This window comes from Xyrauchen texanus, chromosome 8 (assembly GCF_025860055.1).
Source record: "Xyrauchen texanus isolate HMW12.3.18 chromosome 8, RBS_HiC_50CHRs, whole genome shotgun sequence".
Lineage (NCBI taxonomy): Eukaryota > Metazoa > Chordata > Actinopteri > Cypriniformes > Catostomidae > Xyrauchen > Xyrauchen texanus.
In genome coordinates this window covers 4,158,708-4,183,791 of record NC_068283.1, presented here as the reverse complement: position 1 = coordinate 4,183,791, position 25,084 = coordinate 4,158,708, and the positions used below count along the sequence as shown (strand labels likewise).

General features: G+C 40.5%; 1 protein-coding gene across 3 annotated transcripts in view; it reads right to left on the bottom strand.

The window, feature by feature from the left end:
• Nucleotides 1-25,084, bottom strand: part of LOC127647414 (gastrula zinc finger protein XlCGF8.2DB-like) — a 113,641-nt gene that overhangs the window by 27,834 nt on the left and 60,723 nt on the right. For 2 of the 3 annotated variants that reach the window (XM_052131630.1, XM_052131631.1), the window contains exon 1: nt 14,052-14,307. The exons of the other annotated variant lie outside the window; for it this stretch is intronic. In XM_052131630.1, the coding sequence (XP_051987590.1) occupies nt 14,052-14,133 (82 nt within the window). In that variant the 5' untranslated portion in view covers nt 14,134-14,307. Of the gene's footprint in view, nt 1-14,051; nt 14,308-25,084 lie in introns of those variants that run through there. 3 annotated transcript variants of the gene reach the window in all.

Here is a 25,084-nt window from a genome sequence, read left to right as displayed (position 1 = left end):
AAGCTCCATCAGATTGGATGGGGAGCGTCGGTGCACAGTCATTTTCAGATCTCTCCAGGGATGTTCAATCGGGTTCAAGTCTGGGCTCTGGCTGGGCCACCCAAGGACATTCACAGAGTTGTCCCATAGCCACTCCTTTGTTATCTTGGCTGTATGCTTAGGGTCGTTGTCCTGTTGGAAGATGAACCTTCACCCCAGTCTGAGGTCCAGAGCGCTCTGGAACAGGTTTTCATCAAGGATATCTCTGTACATTGCTGCATTAATCTTTCCCTTGATCCTGACTAGTCTCCCAGTTCCTGCCGCTGAAAAACATCCCCACAGCATGATGCTGCCACCACCATGCTTCACTGTAGGAATGGTATTGGCCAGGTGATAAGCGGTGCCTGGTTTTCTCCAGACACATCAGGTGTGTGCCTTTCCAAATCATATCCAATCAACTGAATTTACCACAGGTGGACTCCAATCAAGTTGTGGAAACATCTCAAGGATGAGCAGTGGAAACAGGATGCACCTGAGCTCAATTTTGAGTGTCATGGTAAAGGCTGTGAATACTTATGTACATGTGATTTTATATTTTATTGATTTATTTTTATTAATTTGCAAAGATTTCAAACAAACTTCTTTCATGTTGTCATCATGGGGTATTGTTTGTAGAATATTGAGGAAAATTATGAATTTAATCCACTGATAATGTGATAATTTTGATAATCGATTAATGTAATGATTATTAGAACGATTATTTGACTATTCGGCAATTATTGCAATGATTAATCATTAGCTCTTAACTGATTATTCAGCCCGTGCCCTGAGTAAAAGGTTGTATTAAATGTTCTTACTAACAAAAAATAGGACAAAATCATCTTTTAAAAATACCTCTAAATGACATTCACTTAGCTGCCAAAGAAACTGTACATTGTTTTAAAGAATACCCTCTCTCACCTTTCTGTTCACTTCAATCCATCTTTAACTCACAAAAAAGCAACAATTAATAAAGCTTCGTACTATCAGTTTTCTTCACGTTAAGAAATGCGTAGTGACACATATATTATGATTCAATAAGTCACAAGCCATCACGTTATAGTCTAGCTGCATTAAGTGTGCGTGCTCGAGGGATGAGCATCCCACGACAGTGTGTCTCTCAGCCGGGTGCAGTTTCAATCTCTCTCCCTTAGATCGGGACATTCGCACAACTCATAGAAGAGGTGCTGACCACACACAGAAATGCCTGTTTCGGAGTTTGTATTTATTTACAGAAGAATCAGAATCAGCTTTATTGCCAAGTATGCTTACACATACAAGGAATTTGTCTAGGTGACAGGAGCTTCCAGTCAACAACAATACAAACAATACCAAAAACAGCAGCAAGACATAGGTAATTAAAAACAAAAAAGAACACAAAATAAATAATTATACATATACGTACATACACTCACCTTCATACATACCCACATACACACACGTAGTGCAAATCTAATACAATCTGTTATATAAAGAACAAAAAACTATATTATGTACAGAGCAATGTAAGTAATGGCAGAAGTGGATATGTTGGATAATATAAATTACAATTAAACTGTGTAATTGCACATAATTATTGCTCAATGGGGCAATTTAATTGTTCATTAGATGGATGGCCTGAGGGAAAAAACTGTTCCTGTGTCTGTCGGTTCTGGTGTTCAGAGCTCTGAAGGCAACAGTTCAAAAAGGTAGTGGGCAGGGTGAGTGGGGTCCAGAGTGATTTTACCAGCCTTTTTCCTCACTCTGGAAGTGTATAGTTCTTGAAGGGGGGGGGGGGGGGCAGGGGGCAACCAATAATTTGTTTTGAGAAGCCATTTGTTTTGAGAATAATGGCTGGCTGATGAAGTTATTGGCTGGCTAGCCGGCTCAGCCAAAACCTAAATGGCTGCTGCAGCCGCCAAACTATTCATAGCTGCAAATGGCTGAAGCTGCCACTTCATGTCTACAGATGTCCATGTTATACTGATTTACTAGATCTCAATATTTCCAAGCAATGCATGGCTTACACTATATTTCTACAAAATGCAATACAATGTAATAAAGAAAACACCAGATTTTACTTTCACAACATATGTACATATTTATTTTGTAGTCTGTATGCTACTAAACATTTTCAAATAGCCTACAATGTGTTGTGTTTAGGCTAAATGTATGTAGGCTAAGTTGTATACAATAACTTGGCATTATCATGGATGAAGCTTATCATATTACACCTTGAAGGAGCAAGTGATGATCGTTTGCCATTGAGCAGTAGGCCAGTGGAACTAAACATGCATTCCACCGGCACACTACCTGCGTGGACGGCAGAGATCGCGGAGAAGTATGTTGATTAAGAACGCAAACTTTTGTTGAATTTATGAGAAATCTACAGACGCAAACAGACGAAGTGTAGTAAAATAAAGACCTAAATGTGTATTTCGGAATTTTTTCACCACAAGTCTGAAAGAAGACATGTTATTGAAGACAAATATCCAAAAATCTCAAAATTGACCAGTAAAAAAAAAAACGATGTTTTTGCCTGCCGTCTCTCGCCTTAATATAAACACACACTGTTATCAGTATTATTTTGGACAAAGTTTTGCACATTTCACTTCAATGTACACTGAAGCATGTGTCGTGAATTAGCAATGTGGAAACGGTGGTTTGTTCCTGCAGTAATATCACGTTCAGTGCTATAAATCTCTCCGTTCCAGAATATTTTGTTCATAACATCTATCTTTGATTCAGGTGTTTGTGCAACCGTGCCCTGAAGATTTAACAAAAGTCTGGGTAGGCCTAAGTTAAAAAAAAAAGTAAGTAGGAATTAGCAAAGTATGTGAGAAGTGAGATCAAAATTACCTTGCTTGCTTCTTTCCGCCATTTCACCTCAGTGCGAGAAAAAAATGCATTGCTTCTTCTGTACAGGAAAAGCGAGCAATTTTAATTGGTCGATCAATTCACTGATGAGTCTGTGTATCAGTAGCAACGAGCACAAGACTGTGCTGTTATGAATCCAGTGGGAAAATAGATCTCGTTTATTGTTTATATATTTCGTGTGTGTATGTCTCTATGTGATAGAATTATTATTTGATGCAAATAATTCTAGCCGGCTCAGCCAAACTTTATCAGATGGCGGCTCAATTTGGCTTTCGAAATTATTGGCTGGCGGCGGCTGAAATTCTAAATGGCGCAAATGGCGGCGCCTGGCGGCGGCTTCGGGGTCTACTCTCAGCAGACCGAACTGTCCTTTGTAGTCTTCTGATGTCTGATTTTGTAGCTGCACCAAACCAGACAGTTATTGAAGTGCAGAGGACAGACTCAATGACTGCTGAGTAGAACTGTTTCAGCAGCACTGGTGGCAGGTTGAACTTCCTCAGCTGGCGAAGGAAGTACAACCTCTGCTGGGCCTTTTTCACAATGGAGTCGATGTGTATCTCCCACTTCAGGTCCTGTGAGATGGTAGTGCCCAGGAACCTGAATGACTCCACTGCTACCACAGTGCTGTTTAGAATGGTGAGGGGGGGACAATGTTGGGGTGTTCCTCCTAAAGTCCACAATCATCTCCACTGTTTTGAGCGTGTTCAGCTCCAGGTTGTTTTGACTGCACCAGAAAGCCAGCTGTTCAACCTCCTTTCTATATGCAGACTCATCATCATCATCTCGGATGAGGCCGATGACAGTGGTGTCGTCTGCAAACTTCAGGAGCCTGACAGAGGGGTCCTTGGTGGTGCAGTCATTGGTGTACAGGGAGAAGAGTAGTGGGGAGAGCACACATCCCTGGGGGGCACCAGTGCTGATGGTACAGGTGGTGGAAGTGAATTTTCCCTGCCTCACAAGCTGCTGCCTGTCCGTCAGAAAGCTGGTAATCCACTGACAGGTAGAGGTGGGAACAGGGAGTTGGTTTAACTTAGTCCGGAGTATATCTGGTATGATTGTGTTGAAAGCCGAGCTGAAGTCCACAAAAGGATCCTACGTATGTCCCCGGTCTGTCCAGATGTTGCAGGATATGATGCAAATCCATGTTGACTGCATCATCCACAGACCTGTTTGCTCGCTAAGCAAATTGAAGGGGGTCCAGAAAGGGTCCAGTGATGTCCTTCAGGTGGGCCAACACCAGTCTCTCAAATGACTTCATGACCACAGATGTCAGGGCGACAGGTCTGTAGTCATTAAGTCCTGTGATTTTAGGTTTCTTAGGGATGGGGATAATAACTGAGCGTTTGAAGCAGCATGGGACTTCACACTGCTCCAGTGATCTATTGAAGATCTGAGTGAAGATGGGGGCCAGTTGGTTATCACAGGAACGAAGGCAAGCTAGTGAGATGCCATCTGGTCCTGGAGCCTTCCTTGACCTTTGCTTCCGAAAGACACGGCACACATCGTCCTCACAGATCTTGAGTGCAGGTAGTGTAGCGGGGGGTGCAGGAGGTGTTAATGGTTGTGTGAATGAAGGTCCGAGTGCATGTGGGGTGTGAAATCGGGCCTTTCAAATCTGCAGTAAAACACATTCAGGTCATCAGCCAGTCGTTGGTCCGCCACATGGTTGGGGGTAGTAGTCCTGTAATTTGTTTGTTTCAGGCCACTCCACACTGATGCAGGGTTGTTAGCTGAAAACTTGCTTTTCAGCTTCTCAGAGTAGCTTCTTTTAGCCACTCTGATTTCCTTATTCAGTGTGTTCCTGGCCTGATTATACAAGACTCTATCCCCACCCCTGTAAGCCTCCTCTTTGGCATGACGAAGCTGTCTGAGTTTTCCTGTGAACCATGGTTTATCACTGTTGAATGACAAAAATGTCCTAGTAGGGATGCACATATCCTCACAGAAACTGATGATGTAACAGTATCTGTGAGCTCGTCCAGGTCTGTAGCTGCAGCTTCAAAAACACTCCAATCAGTGCAGTCAAAGCAGGCTTGTAGTTCCAGCTCTGCTTCATTAGTCCATCTCCTTATAGTCCTTACAACTGGCTTTGTTGATTTTAATTTCTGCCTGTAGGTCGGGAGAAGATGAACCAGACAGTGATCAGAGAGTCCCAAAGCTGCACATGGGACAGAGCGATATGCATCCTTTAATGTTGTATAGCAGTGATCCAATATATTCCTGTCTCTGGTGGGGCATATAATGATCTGCTTCTGTATTATTTGAACTTTAATAAAGCTATAATGCATTAAATTTAACTGCATTAAAGATGTAACACCGGGGTGCTTCCTTTAAAGAGCTCTGACTCATTTATTCCACAATGAAAGTGCTTCAGTATTTACTTATTTGGAATTTTTGCATTATAATTCCCTCATACTTTGTGATGTCATTACAGTTTAATGTGATCTCATGTTCCGTTAAATGAGTTTAAATGACTATTCAAATATTTCTCGACGTTGTCAATAACATTTTAATCGTCGACTAATCGTTTCAGCTCTACAAGACTTTACCCGTACTATTTTATCACAGTAAACTGTAACAGAATTTTTCATTACAACTGTGAAGTTGTATTTAAAAAAAAGTTGAAAATGTGTTTAGGTTATTATTTTTTCATAACAATTAAACCGTTTCCTTTTTAAAGAAAGATTAACTACCTAGCTACCCACATGTATGAGTCTTTCTTGTGATTAAGGCATTACAAATGCAACTGTTAAACAATGAAAGAACTATAGTAAACATAAGTGAATGTACAATGTAGAATAAAAGTCTGAACCTTTATAAATTAACAAACTCATGTGTACTATTTTAATAAATTTCCTGTTTTGATGATGTTTGACATTAGGAAACAAACTGGCCTGATTTGGCAGAAGATATTCCTATAATCAAAATGATTCCCAAATCATTAAGAGTCTAGTAAATGGAAAACAATATCTGTTTTGGAGAATTAAACAAACAATTCCTCTATAAAAGCACAGTTCCAAAATAAGTTGTTTACTCATGAATATAACAACTATAGAAATAAGGTGTTAAATTAGTCTGATTTCCACAACACCTTGAAGTACAAAAACTCTGTTGAATTCAGAAGTTTCTAGATGCTCAGATAATCAAACATATATAATTTTCATTACAAACATAAAAATGCAACTGCATATCTTAAATATTAATTTAATAGTGTAAAAAACCCTGCATCATGCATGTGATGACCATGGACGTCAGTCACCACCAAATGACCCAGGAAAACCCTGCACAAGACCTGCCAGTTCTTACTGATGTCATTTCCCCTGCCACTTCAGCAAGGAGGAGTAACCATTGACTTTACTAAGTTTTTTCTCCATTTACAAAGCATACTTGCAATAAAACAAATGTTGAACTCTCCTGAACTGCTATTTATTTCCTTTTAACCACTTTATTTGTAGCATTAAATATTTGTGACAGCTAATTAAAGGAATAGTTAACAAATGTTTTTTAATTCTCTCAATATTCACTTACCCTGATGCATTCGCAGATGTGTATGACTGTCTTTCTTCAGCAGAACCCAAGTTAAGATTTTAAGAAAAATTGTCATGCTCTTTAGGTCCTTATAATGCAAGTAAACGGGTGGCATCAGGCTGCTGGCTGTTTGACGGTCCAAAAGGCATATTTAGGCAGACACGACTCCAGTCGATCAATTAATGTCTTCTGAAGCAAACCGATAAATAAAACTTTAACATGTGATGATGGGGGCCTGTTCGTGTCTGTCTGTGAGAGAGAGCGGTAAGGATCGTCACCTGGGTTGTAATTATCTCTAACACCTGTCTCTTGTTATAGTGATGGTGGAGGGAGACTTAAAGGCCACCAGCTCACCAGAGAAGAGGACAGAGGGAGAGAGAATATGAGCTTGACGCTTACTGATGATCTGACTGTGTGTTCAAGAAAATATTATTTTGTTACCTGATTGAGTGTATAGGCTGCATTAAGTTACCCAGAACCTGAGGGGAAAGGAAATAAAAACCTTGCCTGCACTGCTTCGTTACCTCCCGTCTCCTCCATTGCCCAAAATAACTTGTTACATAACATAACATAATACAAAACTTAAACAAAAATTGTCTGCATTGGTTTTAAAATGTCTGTCTGTTATTGACCCAATAGAACTCATATACGTCAACGGCTAAAAATATTCCAGAATGTCAAAATCTCTTAATACAGATAATCTCAAATATTCAAAACGACGTAATATCAGTCAACAGGTGGACCGTAATTAAATGGTTGAGTCCTACCCTGGCTGAAAGTTTTTCAATTGTCAGATATTTATTTAATTTTTGACAGGAAAAAAACCCTACATTGTCCGGTTTTAGAGAAGAATTGTCAGTTTAGAATCAGTGTTCATCTCGTAAACATTATTCTATCGGTGGTCCGAGGAAGTTGTACACTGAACCGGCATGTCCTGTCGGAGATAGGAGGCAGGGGCGAGGAGCCTACCCCCATGCGGGACAGGGCTCAACTGGTGGTGGTGGAGGTTGCCGTGTTAGCACACTGAAACAGCAATGTGATCGATTGTGAGCAGACTTATAAAGCAATGGCTTACATGCGATTGGATGGAAATTACCAGCTAATGGTGTGATGATGTACAGCTGCTAGTCTTCCCGCTAGAACTACGCTGCGCTTCCATTTACTGACAAAAATGCAAAAGGTGTTTTGTGAATCCGTTAAGAAAGACGAGACAGTAAATCTGCACTAACAATGTTTTAGAAGAAGAAAAACCTTGATGAATAAAACCTTGTTTACATTATCCAATCATAGTATTTGAAGATTGTACCATCTAAGCTGTGAGAACTGTAAGAGCAGAACACCGGTAAACAAAACCTTTTTCAAATGCATCCTGTATATTGTATATGAAGTTAATTAGCTACATTGACAACACAAATCAAATATTGTGCCACCGGTGGTTATGCACGTGACGTAAATATATCAACTTATATAAAAGACCTTGTGAAAGCATTAAATACATTTCTGAAATAATTTTGTTTAATGAGTATAGTAAAGTAGTAGATCCTTTGTCAGTGGAGCACTGGCCATAGGGAGAACCGGGACTTTTCCCATTGGACTGACTGCGAAATGGACCCTCCAAAGCTGGAGTCGATTCCTTCCGGGGAAACCGGTAGCCAGTCATCACACAAGCCCTTAAAATAATAATCAATGGATTAAACTAATAATCAAGTAACATGCCAAATTTGTGACTAAATTGGTATACAATAACAGCTTCCCTGATGTTACAACACAAGTCTGTCAACAGGCACTCTTCAGATTTTGGGTAGCCTGAAATGAATTTTACTAGCCCAAATAAAAAAGACAATTGTTTAATGTATAAAATGTATTAGGAGTCAAAATATCAATCAAAAACTTTTTCAAAACACAAATATCAACAATCGGATAGAAAATAATCTAATTAGAATCATCAATAAGTGAACAATAAAAAGCCTGACAATGCTAAATGTGTTAATTTTTTGATGGAATAATTCACATATTAAAGTGTGGCAATAAATTCAATACCAGAGTTTTTTAAGCCAAGTAAATGGTGCTCTAATTATTTTATGCTGTTTATGTAGCAGAATATATGATAGTGTGTGTGTTAGCACATGGATTCAAACATTCTGACACGCAAAGTGAAGCATTCACGTGAAAGTGGGGCTTCGTTTTTATCGATAATGTGTTTCTCTTAAAACAATAGCTCCGGCACGGAGATTCGTGAGAAATTGCGCTGTGTACTCGATACGAGTTTTGAAGCTAAACATCACTGCTGACACTCAGCCTGAAAAAAAACTTCCGCAATCGTATTTTTCCTTAAAATAATAAGTCAAGAGTGTGAATAACGTGAATCAAGGAAGAAATTTGATTACACTTTTTCAGATAGCCCGTTGGGCAGACCGGTGATGCATTTTGGTAGCCCGACTGGAAAACACAATAGCTCTGGGAAGTTGGGCTAGCGATTTTGCAAGCCCTGCATGAGCATGCATCACAGACATGTACGGAAGTGAACATTTAAGTTAAAAAGTATATAAGTTTTGTTTTGTTTCTATAAATGATCATTTGGGTTCAGGTCGTGTGGAATATTTTGATGCACCTTAAATATGCATTTTGGACCATCAAAAATGTAGTTCATTCACTTGCATTGTATAAAGGCCTGAAATGAAATGAAATCCTAAAAATCTTAAATTCTGTTTTGATGAAGAAGCTGGCCTGAGTGGGAGTAAATCATCAGCACATTTTCGGGTGAACTATTCCTTTAAGAATGTGTACTTATTTACATGTCCTGCTTCCTTATTAATAAAACTTCAAAGGATACAGTACAGGTTAAAGGAAATTACACTGGGGTGTTTTCTTTTTTGACACTCTAACATACAAATTTTGCTTCCGTGGAACGCCAGCTTCCGTTCACAACAACATTTACTCTGTATTTTACTTTCTTATTCTTTTATGTGGCTTTTCCACTGCACAGTACAGCTCGACTCTGGTCGCTTTGAGGGTTTTCCACTGCGGATAGTAACTGGTACTTTTTTAGTACCATCTCGGTCGAAGTTCCTAGCGAGCCAAGCCGATATGGATGAAGCAGCGAACAGTGTTGACTGACAAAGGTTTACTTAAGTATTCCCGAACCCATGTCATGATATCTATTACAGACAAATTACATTTTTTTAGATAGTAAAGTCTCAGGGATCGGAGGTCACACGCATTCAGAAGAAGTTTTCCAGAAGGACGTCAAACCACATACTGCCCAGATTACAAGTGCATGGCTGCGTAAAAAGAGAGTGCGAGTGCTTGATTGGCCTGCCTGCAGTCATGCTCCGTCTCCAATTAAGAATGTGTGGCACATTATGAAGTGCACAATAAGGCAAGAAGGTCCCGTACAATTGCGCAGTTACAGTCCTGCAAAATGGATGAATGTAGTGTTCTACCCGGTACCCATGCAGAGGCGGGAACTTTCGAACGCTCACAACAAGCAAAAGATTGTGGCAAGCAAAGCTGCTGCGGAGCCTCAACTGAATCTTGTCGAAATGAAAAGTGGAAAAAGCCAGGTAATTTGAGGCTGATGAAAAGGGAAACATCACAGATCAGTAAAAACCTATTTGTAAACACTGCTTTCGCAATTTTCTGAGGAAAGGAGGAAACACATCAAACTTAATAAAGCACATGAAAGACAGACACCCGGATTTATTCAAGTAAATAAAGCAGGTGAGTTTAAACGTTCATAGTTTATATTATGTAGATCCCAAAGTATTAGGGAATGATTAAAAAAAAAGTACATTCAGAAGCATGTACCGTTGTGGAATTAGCGGAGGCGGAGCTCTTTAAAGGAAACATCCCGGCATAACATCTTAAATGCAGTAAAATTGCTTTATTAAAGTTCAAATAATACAGAAGCAGATAATGTTAATAACTATAAACTCAGAAACTGGCATTTCTCTGTGGTCGGTGCCTCTTCTATAAGTTGCGTGAATGTCCCGATCTAAGGGGGAGATTGAAACTGCACCTGGCTGAGAGAGACTCTGCCTTGGGGACACTTATCCCTCAAGCACGCACGCTTAATGCAGCTAGATTAGAACGCGACTGCTCGCGACTTAATCATAATATCTATTTATATGTCACTATGCATTTCTTATCATGAAGAAAATTGGCAATATGCAGCTTTATTAATAAGAGAGCACTTTGCACATTAGTTTGAATAAAAAAAACATTTCCATTCTATTGTATGCTTGATTATTTAGGTTTTGTTTTTTAGTACTTGGAAAAAACTTAAATTAAAAGTTGCAAAAGTTGAAGCAAATCTTATATAAGTCCACTTTCTGAACTTCAAAAACTTGTGTCTTCAGTGACTAAATGCTTAATAAGTGTGTGGCAGACAAGCCTCTTGTTCATTGGAAAGGAGGAAGCGGGAACAGGTTTATCAACCAAAAATACTTAATACTTAATTATACACAAACATAACATTAAACTGCTTTTCAGCATAACCAAAACACACATTGACACACAAACACAGTGGCTGCATATGTGTGTCTCTCTCTCTCTCTCTCATCTTCCTCTCAAGCTGACTGCCCCCCCCCCACGGGAACCTGGGGAAAGAGAAAGAGAGCGGGAGAGCCAAAGAGAGAAAAAAGAAAAGAAAAACACTCCGGTTCCAGACCATGCCACCATTGGTCCTCATCCAGCTGTGCAGCAATCCTCCACGACGCCAGGCACTGGACTTCACCTCCTGGCGAATGGCAGCGGGCTCCTCTGCCTACCGGTACCACCGGATCGTGTATCCATGTATCGTCTTCCTCCAATCCCGGGTTTCGGCACCAGAGTGATAGGCAAGCCTCTTGTTTATCGGAGAGAAGGAAGCGGGAACCAGGTTATCAACCAAAAACACTTTAATAACACAAAAACATTAAACTGCTTTTCAGCATTATCAAAATACACTGACGCACACACACAGCGCCTGGGTGCATCTCTATCTCTGGCATCTCCGGCTCCTCCTCATCTCTCTCTCTCCTGCTGATTGGGGCATCTCAGTACCAGGTGTGCATCCTCACGGCCCGGCCACACCCTCCTCCATCAAAAAGTGTTATTAGAAGAAATGGTGATGTTACACGGTGGTAAACACTCGACTGTCCCAACTTTTTGGGGGAACTGGGGTTGTAAACAGGTAGTTGAAATGATAGCTACACAAAAATGTAAATTCTGTCATGAATACTCTACCTTATGTTGTTCCAAGCCCTTGAAAATTTCTCTCTTCCGTGCTTTTAAAATTTAAGTGTTTCTCTTCAGTCTCCAGCTGAGTAGAATTTTACACAAAGCATTTTTGCGTTTTCTTCTTTTTATGTTAAAGATGGCACAATGTAAAGAAGCAACTAGATCACGCCAAAGTCACGCACTTGCACTGTAATTCTGAACAGTAGCAATAGTTTTCTCATGTCACTGCAAGCAAATTTATGCCATCTGCATGTCGAATTACAGCCCTCTACATTGCAAGTACATCACTCGCGTATGCGATGATTGAGTTGTGTAGAGTCGAAGCACCAAGATCCTTTTACTGAATAGAAAGCAGAAGATTAAGAAGCTGTATTCAACCTCATCTTTCCCTGCATGCTGTGTCTCATAAACGCACAGGAAAACAACTCCTAACGTCTCATGGAACAACATAATGGATTTCACCCAGAGCAGCTCTCTTGAGAGCATGTGAAGATGAACAGCAACTCAAGCGCTCTGATGTTAGCGCTGTCTAGAGACTCTGGAGCGCTAATCTCCTGCGAAAATATAAATGAGGTATAAACTTATCAAATTGAAAACATTAATAGTGAATGCAAAGCTCTCCAGTTTCACTTTAATTTATCAACTATGTAATGGCAAATGTCTGGCTGGGTTCCAAAAAAGAAGTGTTTTTTTTTTTTTTGTTATTTTGAAATATTTTGATATTTAAAATATTACTTAAATTATTTTAAGCTTTATTTTTATATTTTGTATTTGATTGTCATTCATATGCTTTTGAAGCCTGAAAAAGAAATCATATAAACTTATTTTATTGTATAAACCAAGCAAAATGTTTATAAATTACTTTGTTGTGTGCATGAAGCACACAGTGACAATTTGTATGACAATTAATTGTCACATTCGTGAAAGCCCAAAAACAGGCAATCATCATAAATCGCAATTATTTGTTTGACAATTAATCGTCAGCCAGATTCCATAATCGTGAAAGCACTCATTTTTATTATTAGGTTCCAACTTTGTGCTTTTTTTTTTTTAAACGTGTATGACATTTCAAACAGCGAAAACAGCTTGTCTTATTATTAAAATATATAAGAATGTGAAATTTGTAAATTTTTAAAATGCGTAAAATGCATAAAACTGTATATTAATACTATATACAGTATGTGAAGATGACCGGTTTCTTGGTTTTCATAATATCTTTTTCAGTTGCATTACTCTTGCATGTCGTCAAAAGTCTGGTGTGTAAAAACTAAAATTTACTAGCCAATGACGATTCTTTCTCCAACGTGTCCGTAGAGGGTTGAATTAACATGTTTATACATCTTTAAGTTCAACAAATATGCGCCTCCTTTGCTCATGTTGCATTCAATCTAAGAGTTAAATAGGGGTCTGGTATCTCAGCAAGTATTGACACCGACTACCACCCCTGGAGTCGCAAGTTCGAATCCAGGGGATACTGAGTGACTCCAGCCAGGTCTCCTAAGCAACCAAATTGGCCCAGTTGCTAGGGAGGGTAGAGTCACATGTGGTAACATCCTCTTGGTCACTATAATGTGTGGTTCTCACTCTCGGTGGGACGGGTGGTGAGTTGTGCGTGGTTGCTGCGGAGAATAGCGTGGGCCCCCACATGCGCTACATCTCTGCAGTAACGTGCTCAACGAGTCACGTGATAAGATGTGGAGGAAACTGAGATTCGTCCTCCGCCACCTGGATTGAAGAAAAGTCACTATGCCACCATAAGGACTTAGAGCACATTGGGAATTGTGCATGCCAAATTGGGGAGAAAAAAAAAACAAGCGATCAATAAGCTGCTGAATGCAGTACACACGCTGATACTGGAATAATAATTGCTGCCTTTGCGGTTTGATAATTGCACTCAGTCATTTCATGATTTCATTTTAATTTCTATTAATTGTTCAGCCCTAATTCAAGGACTTTCAAGGACCTAAGTCTATTTTCACAGATATTCCATGCCTTGAAACGAAGTGTCTGAAATTCAAGGACTTTCAAGGATTGTGGGAACCCTGATGAAAACAGAACAATAACTTTTCAACATACCATTGCAAAAAAAATAATAATATCTATCGTATCAAGTGCCTCAGTAAAGATCCTCACAGCATAATCTAAAGCACAACATTGGTCTTATTCATTTATTTTTGTCAAATAAAGTGCTGCATAACAGAGCATCACAGGTTAAATGAAAACATTATCAAAAACTTCCAATTCAACGGCAATCTTGCTTGTGAGATATTGCTTAAATAATAATCATAATCATTATAATTATTACAACAATAATAATATATATATATATAAAAAAAACACGGTTATTTGTCAGCTCATATAATTGTATAACTACAGTCATGAAATGTGTTCAACTGTCTGAATGTAAAGAATGAAGAATGAACACCAACCTGTTTGTTCGTCAGTGTGTTCGGTTTTAATTCTGCATGCTTCTGGATAAGCCATATCTTCACTCTCCTCTTTAATAAACATCTTTACAACAGTGTCACACAGATTTCACTTGTTTCCTGGAGTTTTACTGCGTTACAGACAACTCGCAATTCTTCCGCCGAAAATAAACACTGGAAATAAAACTTGTGAAGTCACTGGAAAAATAAAACAGATGAAAGTCACACATTTATTCTCATTCAACGCGGAGAATCGTCTTCTTCTTTCGTTTTTTAATGGCGGTTCGCAAACTGAGTGCATTACCGCCATCTACTGTAAGAGCAGAGACTATCCGTCTTTATTCCCCTCCTCTGGACCTATCAGAGCTCAAGCCACCGCTGGCGCTGCGAGGAAATTATAAGCAATTTCCTCGCAGCGCCAGCGGTGGCTTGAGCTCTGATAGATCCAGAGGAGATGAATAAAGACGTATATATTATATATATATATATATAATTATATAATAATGAAATTATATGTGCATTATATATAAGATCTGAAGGATCTCCACCATAATTTCCTGTCTTGTGTCAGACTGTGGGGCATCCAGACTTAGTAATGCCAAACTAGAATCTGAACAGATGAGAGCATGAATTGAGCCAATATCATATATCTTTTGTATAGCTGTTAGAAAGACTAAAAATTCTTCTGTAAACACTGAAACATGATCAGATATTTTAACCTGTGTGTAATGACGTTATTTTGACCAGATATATTCCCTCACTATGTATCCCTCTTGTACATTTTGTCTCTTGGAGACAGCATTCCATATCCACTGGCTGCCGAAGCAGACAAAGAGCTGCTCAGAGCATCTAAAGCTCTGTGTGCAATCCAAGTAGATGCACAAAGCATGCACCGGACACAGCAATGACAGGGCTGAGACGGCCTCCTCCTGGGGTAGCGCTTGCAGGCTCACCACCTGATCCCTGAAGGTGGTCATGAGAACCTTGGGCACATAGCCCGGCTAGGGTCTCAGGATCACGTGAGAATTTGCCAGACAGAACTCCAAGCAGGTGTCACTGACGTAGAACGCTTGAGGTCCCCAACCCTCTTGATTGAGGTGAGCGCAATAAGAAGGGCCGTCTTCAAGGAGAGGGCTTTCAGCTCGACTGCCTCTAGCAACTCCAACAGTGCTCTCCGAAGGTGACCACGGAGAGATCTCATGAGGGGAATAGGCATGGCCTAGGAGGATTCAGCCTCCGGATGCCACTAAGGAACCTGATGATCAGGTCATGCTTCCCTAGGGACTTACCATACACCGCGTTGTGGTGGGCCACTATGGCGGCCACATATACCTTCAAGGGTGAGGGGGACAGCCGTCCCTCAAACCTCTCCTGCAGGAAGGAGAGGACTGACCCGACTGCGCATCTCTGGGGGTCTTCGGCTATGGAAGAACACCACCTCGTGAACACACGCCACTTTAGGGCATAAAGCTGCTTCATAGAGTGATGCCGGTGGTAGGCCAGTTAGGTCATCCACGTCCCATCCAAGGGCCCTCCCTGACCTTGCACAGGGTCTGCAAGTAGGCTCACTGGGGGAAAGCATATTTGCGCAGCCCCCGTGACCAGCTGTGTGCCAGCGCGTCTGAGGCCTACCGAGGGGGGCTCCCGTCAGGAAATACCAGAGCGGGGAATGGGAGGATTCCCGGGAAGCAAACAGGACTCCTGCCCACAAAAACATGAGGTCTGTCCAAGGGCTGAATAAGTGGCGGCAGATCGGCGTGATAGTTACGCGTGTGCCACAGCGCCATGCCCATCTCAGGACTCGAGTCCTGGGTGGGGGACCGCAACGTTGTCAAAGTCATGTCCTGGCAATGAGAACACGAACCATCCAGCGCCCGTGGCCATCGGAGTCAGAGAGATAATGACCGCATCCAGGATAACTAAACTTTAATATACTGTATGTTTTGGGAGAAAGGCAACCATAAGCAATACCTGCATATATACAACGGATAACACTTCTACATTAAATTGTTAAAAATTATTTTTTTTTCCTATGTGACAGGCTATACTGTTGTTACTGTTAGAAATGTTGGGGTTTGCATATGGTGTCGATAGTTTGCTGAATGCCTCTTATGCAATTGTATTTTCTAGTTGACAGAGCCATCCCAATATTGTTAGACTCATGGCATTTACATTTATTTACATTTATGCATTTGGCAGATGCTTTTATCCAAAGCGACTTACAGTGCACTTATTACAGGGACAATCCCCCCGGAGCAACCTGGAGTTAAGTGCTTTGCTCAAGGACACAATGGTGGTAGCTGTGGGGATCGAACCACCAACCTTCTGATTACCAGTTTACCAGTTATGTGCATTAGACCACTATACACCTGGTGCAGACAGGGTATGCAAGTAGGCTCACTGGGGGAAAGCATACTTGCGCAGCCCCCGTGGCCAACTGTGTGCCAGCGCGTCTGAGGCCTACCGAGGGGGGCTTCCATCAGGAAATACCAGAGCGGGGAGTGGGAGGATTCCTGGGAAGCAAACAGGACTCCTGCCCACAAAAACATGAGGTCTGTCCAAGGGCCTCGGCCTGTACAGTTCATGGCAGCGGCCTGAACTGACAACACCTTCCTGCTGGCAAATGAGTACATACACGGTGCAACCCTGGGTGATGCGCTACATAATGACAACATTCGTGTTAAGGTGATTCCTTTTTAATACTAAGCTGGGATACAAGAAAGTACTTTAATTTCTTAAAAGTTGCAGGCAACCTTTAGATGTGAACTGTCAACAGATTTGTGATGTGCATATGAAACCATTTATGTTTGTAATTTCATTTTGAAATTAATTTTAATGCCTTTTCTTTTATTTAGCTTCAAGGAAATGACAATCACTTTGTTCCCCTTAATGTTTCAGTGGCCATTGAGTACATCCAGTCAAAAAGCATCATCCATTAGAATCTGAAGACAGCCAATATTTTGGTAACATATGTCATTACAGGGGAAAGCAAATAAAGAAGAAAACAAATAAAAAAGTAACAGCTCATTATGAGAACATTCATTCAAAACACTACAGTACTGTAAGCACAAGTCAAAATTATTACCTTTCTGTAAATTCACAGATCAACCAATTCTCAAAGAAAGCTGTTCTTACTGACTGGGGCCTTGCCAACATAAGAGATAGATGTACTATATCAAGGGAGCAGATTTGTTGGAGGAAGTTTAGGACCAATGGGTGGAACTTTAATGTACAAGGCTCCTGAATGCCTTATTGAGTTTGAATTGGCTTCCAGAAGCTCTGATATCTGGTCCCTGGGAGCAACATACCTTGAACTTTTTACAAAGTTAGCACCCTGGACAGTGAAAAACCATAGGCAGTTGAGCAGTCAAATGGCAAAAAAATGCACAGCCACACTCTGGAACATCTGAGCGAAAGATAACATTTTATTGCCATGATGTTACACTATGTTCCAGCATCACAACCTGAAGCTTCTTCAGTGCTTTCCCTTAAAAATATGTTGGGGCCAGATCTAAAGAGCCATTAAGGTTAAAACTGGAAAATGTAACTGTCATAACCTGCACAAAGGAAGTTTTAGTTCTGTTATATATCATGCTGTTGCAATTCCTTATTTCCAAATTTTCACACCAATCACATGGGAAAAAAGTTTGAATTTTTCCTTCTATATTTCACAATTAATACTCTAAAGTACCAATATTGGCAATAGTATTGTTGTTATAATGGTACAATGTCAATTACATCTCAACAGTTAAAAATAAAAACAGTGAATGATAGAAAGGGAATACATTTAACCTGACAGTAATTTGTAAAAAAAAAAAAAATGCACTGAAAGTCCTTTTCATCTCTAAGTTGAAAGTATATTCAATGTTCATTTCATGTGAAAATGAAACATTTCATCTGTTCTGCAGTTATGTGCTCTTTCAAAGGAAATTTGAAAAACCCTAAAATGAAAGTAATTTACTCACTCTCACCTTACAAAACTGTAAGACTCAATCACCATTTCGTTTCATTGTACGGGGAAAAGATTCAATTAAAGTGAATGGAGATGTGGCTGTAAGTCACTAACATGCTGCCAAACATCTGTTGTGTTTCACAGGGCTGAGGGTTTAGAATAACAAAGGAGAGTATAGGATGAAATTTGGGTCAATGATGCTTTAACTTGCCCTCATTGACTGCCCTCAAATTATTTAATGACATTTTCTTTCAATTTCTCTGAAATTGTTCACCTCATTAAAGATGGTTTACATCTCATACGGATGTAAACATTACATTATGTTAATGTTTTTATTTAATTGGCATACTTACAATGATTTGTCTAAAAGTATATTTATCGTACAGTGTATACATGCAATTAATACTACACAGCTACAAGGCCAAAGTCACAATATCTCAACAATATCATGTGTTGAATTTATCATCAACATGAGGTAGAGACAATAGGTGGAGACAATGGGAAGTTTGTATATTTAAGAAAGATGTCTGATGTTGTTCTGAATGCTGCATTTGCCACTAAAAACGGCTCATCTAAACCACACACAAGTCGTTCTGCATACTGCAGAAGGTCACCATCTACTCTGCAAAGCATATCAGCAAAGCTTGCAGGATGAAAATCATATTTATTTCCAAGGAGGCTACTGCTTTTATAAAACAATTTTTAATGCCTTTAAAGCCTGACCTATGAAATAAATCAGAAAACTAGATTTTAATGGTTAAATGGAGCATTTTCTGAACCATAAAATATATATATATTTTTTTAAATTATATACAGTATATGATACAAAAAATAATCACATTAAATACATATATACAGTATAAATATATATATATATTTAAGTAATATCACACGAGCAAGTGTGCTATATGGCCCTACATCAGCACTGCTGTGATTCGGCCGCAGGTAGTAGTAGGTACTAACTATATATATATATATATATATATATATATATATATATATATATATATATATATACTATATACCACGGGTCTGTTGAATGCTTGATTCTGATTGGCTGATGGACGTTCTAAGGTGCGCAATTATTTTTCAAGGAAACGCACTGCTATAAAGTAGTTCCATGACTTGACCGCATAACGGTTCCATATCACTTCGCCAAATCAAAGAGCCCTACAGGCTAACCACAACAAAATTTCCAATTAAAACAAAGACACTGGTTGAGGTAAATTGGTTTAGAACGTCAAAACAATGTCTAAATTATCCTACATATATTTAAATTTCGTTTAAAAAAAGCCCTCACGCTCCTCCGCACTTGCACATGCTCACACACACACACACACACACACACACACACACACACACACACTGAGACTCGAGTTGCAATCGAAAAATAGAGCCTTACATTTTTTTTTAACTTGACTTGATCAAAGCAACAATTTCTATTATCCGAAATAACTTTGAATGTTTTTATTTATTTTGCCCTAATCAGCCTGTCACGGGCAATCAGAGAGGCAAAGCATGCACACGCCCAGAGAATCCACAGTCACTTCCAGGACAGCGGTGACACGCGGCGCATGTTGCAGGGCATCCAGGCCATCACCAACTACAGGACAACATCAGTTGCCTGTGACAAAGATGCCTCCCTTCCAGATGCGCTGAACAACTTCTACGCTCGACTTCTACGCTCGGTTTGAAGTGCAGAACGACGTGATGGCGAGGAAGACCACCCCTCCTCCCAACGACCAGGTAGAGTCAACCCACGGAAGGCTGCTGGACCAGACAACATTCCTGGCAGAGCGCTCAGAGGATGTGCTGACCAACTAGCAGATGTTCTTACCGACATCTTCAACATCTCTCTGAGCAGCGCCGTCGTTCCAACATGCTTCAAGGCCACCACCATCATCCCCATGCCAAAGAAGTCTTTAGTGTCCTGCCTCAACGACTTCCGTCCTGTTGCACTCACACCAATCATCATGAAGTGCTTCGAGAGGCTCGTCATGAGGCACATTGAGACCCAGCTGCCCCCCTCACTAGACCCACTGCAGTTTGCGTATCATCCAAACCATTCAAAGGACAACGCCATCGACACAACCCTCAATCTGGCCCTCATCTCCACCACCACCACACTGAGCACTGGGGCCCCCCAGGGCTGTGTGCTCAGTCCACTGCTGTTCACCCTGCTGACTCACGACTGTGCAGCAATGCACAGCTCGAACCACATCGTCAATTTCGCAGATGACACGACCGTGGTGGGTCTCATCAGCAAGAATGACGAGTCAGTATACAGAGAGGAGGTGTAGAGCCAACAACCTGTCCCTGAATGTCGACAAAACAAAAGAGATGGTTGTTGACTTTAGGAGAGCACAAGGTGAATACTCTCCACTAAACATCGACGGCTCCTCTGTGGAGATCGTCAAGAGCACCAAATTCCTTGGTGTTCACCTGGCTGAGAACCTCACCTGGTCCCTCAACACCAGCTCTATCACCAAGAAAGCCCAGCAGCGTCTCTACTTTCTTCGAAGGCTGAGGAAAGCACATCTCCCACACCCCATCCTCACTACATTCTATAGAGAGCATCCTGAGAAGCTGCATCACTGCCTGGTTTGGGACTTGCACCGTTTCGGACTGCAAAGCCCTGCAGAGGATAGTGAGGACAGCTGAGAATATCATCAGGGTCTCTCTTCCCTCCATCAAAGACATTTACAAAAAAAAACTGTATCCGCAAAGCAACCAGCATTGTGGATGACCCCACACACCCCTCACACAAACTCTTTACCCTCCTGCCATCTGGCAAGAGGTACCGAAGCATTCGGGCCCTCACGGCCAGACTGTGTAACAGATTCTTCCCCCAAGCCATCAGACTCCTCAATACTCAGAGACTGGTTTGACACACACACACACACACACACACACGCACACACACACACACACACACACACACACACACACACACACACACACACACACACACACACACACACACACGTGTCCTGATTTGCACTTTAATTACTGTCACTTTATGACTGTCTGCTACCTCAATAACCACTATGTGCATAGAACACTATCTCATAGTATGTTGTTTACATTTTTAGAAACTGTCATCTTTTTGCACTACTGTGTACTGGTCTCTCACTGTGCCTATTGTCCTGTTCATTGTTAGAAATTTCTTGTACTGTCCCGTACTTTTTGCACCTGTTTGCACGTGCACTTTATATAGGTATATAGGTATATATAGGTATTTTATATAGGTATTTTATTAAGTTGTGTAGTCTCATGTGGTTCTGTGTTTGTCCTATGTTGTTTTTATGTAACACCATGGTCCTGGAGGAACGTTGTCTCTTTCACTGTGTAATATACTAACTGTATATGGTTGAAACGACAATAAAAACCATTTGACTTGACTTGACATAGCTGTAGTGTAAAACACTGCGCTAACCCCTGCCCCCCATTTCGCTTACACTTACACACAGAGACAGAGAGAGAGGCTGTGCAAACCTCCATTGCTGGTTCTAACATGATGTTTCCGAAGGCTTGAGCTAAAGCAAGATACACTTGTTCAACACAACAGTTTCTATATTATCTGAAACATCTGTGGGAAAACCCTCGAGGAAACGTCTCGGTTACCTCGGTTCCCTGAGACGAAAGGAACAAGACATTGCGTTTACTAACTCTGCGTATCACGCAGATGAATCCAGCGCCTCTATAGGCAAGCATGATTTAATCATAAAGTTCCTTAAAGGAGAAGGCGATTAAACCCACCTCGGCAATCCCGACTTGGGACCTAACTTCAGTCCTAAAAGCTCTCGCAGGGCCCCCCTTCGAGCCTTTGGACTCTGTTGATTTGCGTATGCTCTCTATTAAGACCACACTACTGCTGGCTCTGGACTCAGAAAAACGGGTCAGTGACCTACATGCATTATCAGTCGACAATTCATGTCTGGAGTTTGGCCCCAGTCTTTCAAGAGCCACTGTAAAACCCAGGAAAGGCTATTTACCCAAGGTCATGACCACACCCTTCAAAGTGCTGGTGGTTCATCAAATAGGTCATGTATGAAGGCACTCCCCATATGCATTAGTAAATGCAATGTCAAGTGGACTGAAGTTGTAAGGGAACACATTATATAATGGGAATATGCTGATTTTGAAGCAATGTTACTTCTGACGAGAGGTACTTCTCCTAGATAGATACTTCTATCCCTCAAATACAAACTCTGACACACATGCACAAATGCACTAACTTGTTATTCCAGTGAGTCCTCGAGTAAAGCAGGGCAAGCATCCGTTGCTAGTTCTAACATGACATTTTCGAATTAGCAACGAAGGCTCAGACTGCAAGACACTGAATATGTGGCAGAGGCTGGAAGAAAGTAGTTCCACTAACAAGAGCGTTTTAGGGACGAAATTTTGTTTTCTTTTTTTTTTAGATAAAACCCTGAACGATGTCTTAAGGCGTGGTAACCGTGGTATAAGCGGAATAATTGGTATAAGCCATGGTATAAGGCCGTTGAATTGTTTAAAAATAATGCACACCCAAGGTGCAAGGTACATATATATATATATATATATATATATATATATATATATATATATATATATATATATATATATATATATATATATATATATTATTTTGTATTTTTTTGGTGTGATTATTCTTTGTATCATAATTGATACATCAGTCTTTGAAGGTTGTTATCCTTCTGACACCCACCCATTCATTTTTGCAAAAGACATTTATTATTTAAGTTCCTTTTAGCCCATACATGCCACATGGTTAATTTATTGGGGTATTATCAGAGGACTCACTGGGCTTTTCTGAGTTTGGCCATGACAATATCCTCTCCTTAGTATATAAAAAAAAACATAACGATATGGATGACACTGCCATTCAGCACATCAAATAAAATAAAATATAAATAAAAACTATATATATATATATGTATGTTATGCACCAACTATTATTACAATGACATTTATAAAAGGGAAAATGTAAAACTTTTGTTGACAGGTCTCAGGAGCTTAAAGTAAAATTACATCATAATATCTTATGTAAATCAATAAGATCTTTATAATGACAAAGCAGACTAGCTGATCCAACAAAAGCTTCATAAATGGGGTTAAGATCCATAACACTCTTTTCCAAATATCTGTTGTCCAATGTCTGTGTTTCTTTGCCCACTCTAACCTTCTCTTTTTGTTTTTCTGTTTCAAAAGTGTCTTTTTCTTTGCAATTCTTCTCATAAGTCCTGCACCCCTGAGTCTTCTCTTTACTATTGTACATGAAACTGATGTTGAGCGGGTAGAATTCAATGAAGCTGTCAGCTGAGGACATGTGAGTCGTAGAGACTCTGATGTACTTATCCTCTTGTTTAGTTGTACATCTGGCCTTCCACATCTCTTTCTGTCCTTGTTAGAGCCAGTTGTCCTTTGTCTTTGAAGACTGTAATGTCCACATTTGTATGAAATCTTCAGTTTTTTTGTCAATTTCAAGCATAGTATAGCCTTCATTCCTCAAAACAATGATTGACTGATGAGTTTCTTTAGAAAGCTGTTTCTTTTTTGTAATTTTTGGCCTAATATTGACCTTAATGTAGTGGGAAAATTTCACTACAATGCACGGGTAAATATTTCTTCTGCAATAACTTGGACGACTAAGAAAATGACAGGATCCAAGTCCCCACTCCTAGTACCATTAATTCCTGTACATATTATCTAAGTATGTTTTTATCTGCCTTGATAATCTGTTTTTTTTAGCAACGACTGTTGAGGAGGTGGCTCCAGGACTAAAATATTTACACGGTAGCTTCCCAGAGTGTGATGAAATCGCTTCACCTGTGGTTCCACATACAAAGAAATAAAGCTTAATTTAGCTACAAGCTTTTGTTGCGTTTCTTTTCTTTCTGCAGTAATGCTCAAGCCAAACAAAAAAACAAACAGCAGTTCCAATAGAACATTCAAATGAGACCCAGTTCACTCAACGGTACACAATAAATGTTACATTACACATTAAATGTTACATTCCACATCAGATATTTTTACTCATGTCAATCAACATACCTGAGTGAGATTCACAACCTACTGGACTGGCACTGGACTGTCCAGGTATGGCAGGGTAATCAAATCAATTAACAGTGACCTGTTCAAAAACAGCAAGTCTTTTTCCTTTCAAATACAAGAACAGTTCAGAGAAAATCCAAGAAAAACATCCACGTGAGCGTTTCCAATAGACAATTGCCAAATGGTGGGCGGTGGAGGGATTTGTAGCCAAGGAGAATAGCAATGGTGCAAAACCCGGTCCCCCCGTGTGTTGAAGCTGATGTGTTGGTGGTATTTTGGTGTGATTGTATTAAAATTGGCTTTGTTAATGTCCCCGGTAACAATGAACGCGGCCTCAGGGTGCGCGGTTTCCTGCTCATTTATACTCACATACAGTTCCTTGAGTCCCCAGTCTGTGTCGGCTTGTGGGGGGCTGTACACAGCTGTGATAATGACCGCTGTGAATTCCCTCGGTAGCCAGAATGGTCGACAGAGAAGCATGAGATATTCCAGATCAGAAGAGCAGAAAGTCTTGATAAAATGTGCGTTCCTCTGATCACACCATGATTTGTTGATCATAAAACATTCACCACCTCCTCTGCTTTTACCTGAGACATCTTTCGCTCGGTCCGCTCGGTGCACGGAGAACCCTGCGGGTTCGATGGCCGAGTCTGGAATCTCCGCAGACAACCAGGTTTCTGTAAGGCAGATAACGCAGCAATCCCTCATCTCTCGTTGGAAAGAGATCCGCGCTCTCAACTTGCAGAGCTTGTTGTCCAGAGACTGAACATTTGCCAGTAGTATACTGGGTAGCGGGGGTCAATTTACGCGACGTCTTACTCTGATGAATCCGCTGGCTCGTTTTCCCCTTTTCCTTCTGTGTTTCCACGGCCGGGCAGTCCAGACAAAGGGCTCCGCTGGTGTGTTTGTAAACAGCGGGCCGGCATTGAGGAATTTGAAGTCCAGTTTTCGGTGTGTAACTGCAGAACCAATGTCCAAAAGCATTTGTTAGTCGTATACAATAAGGCAGACAACATCCAGGGCAAAA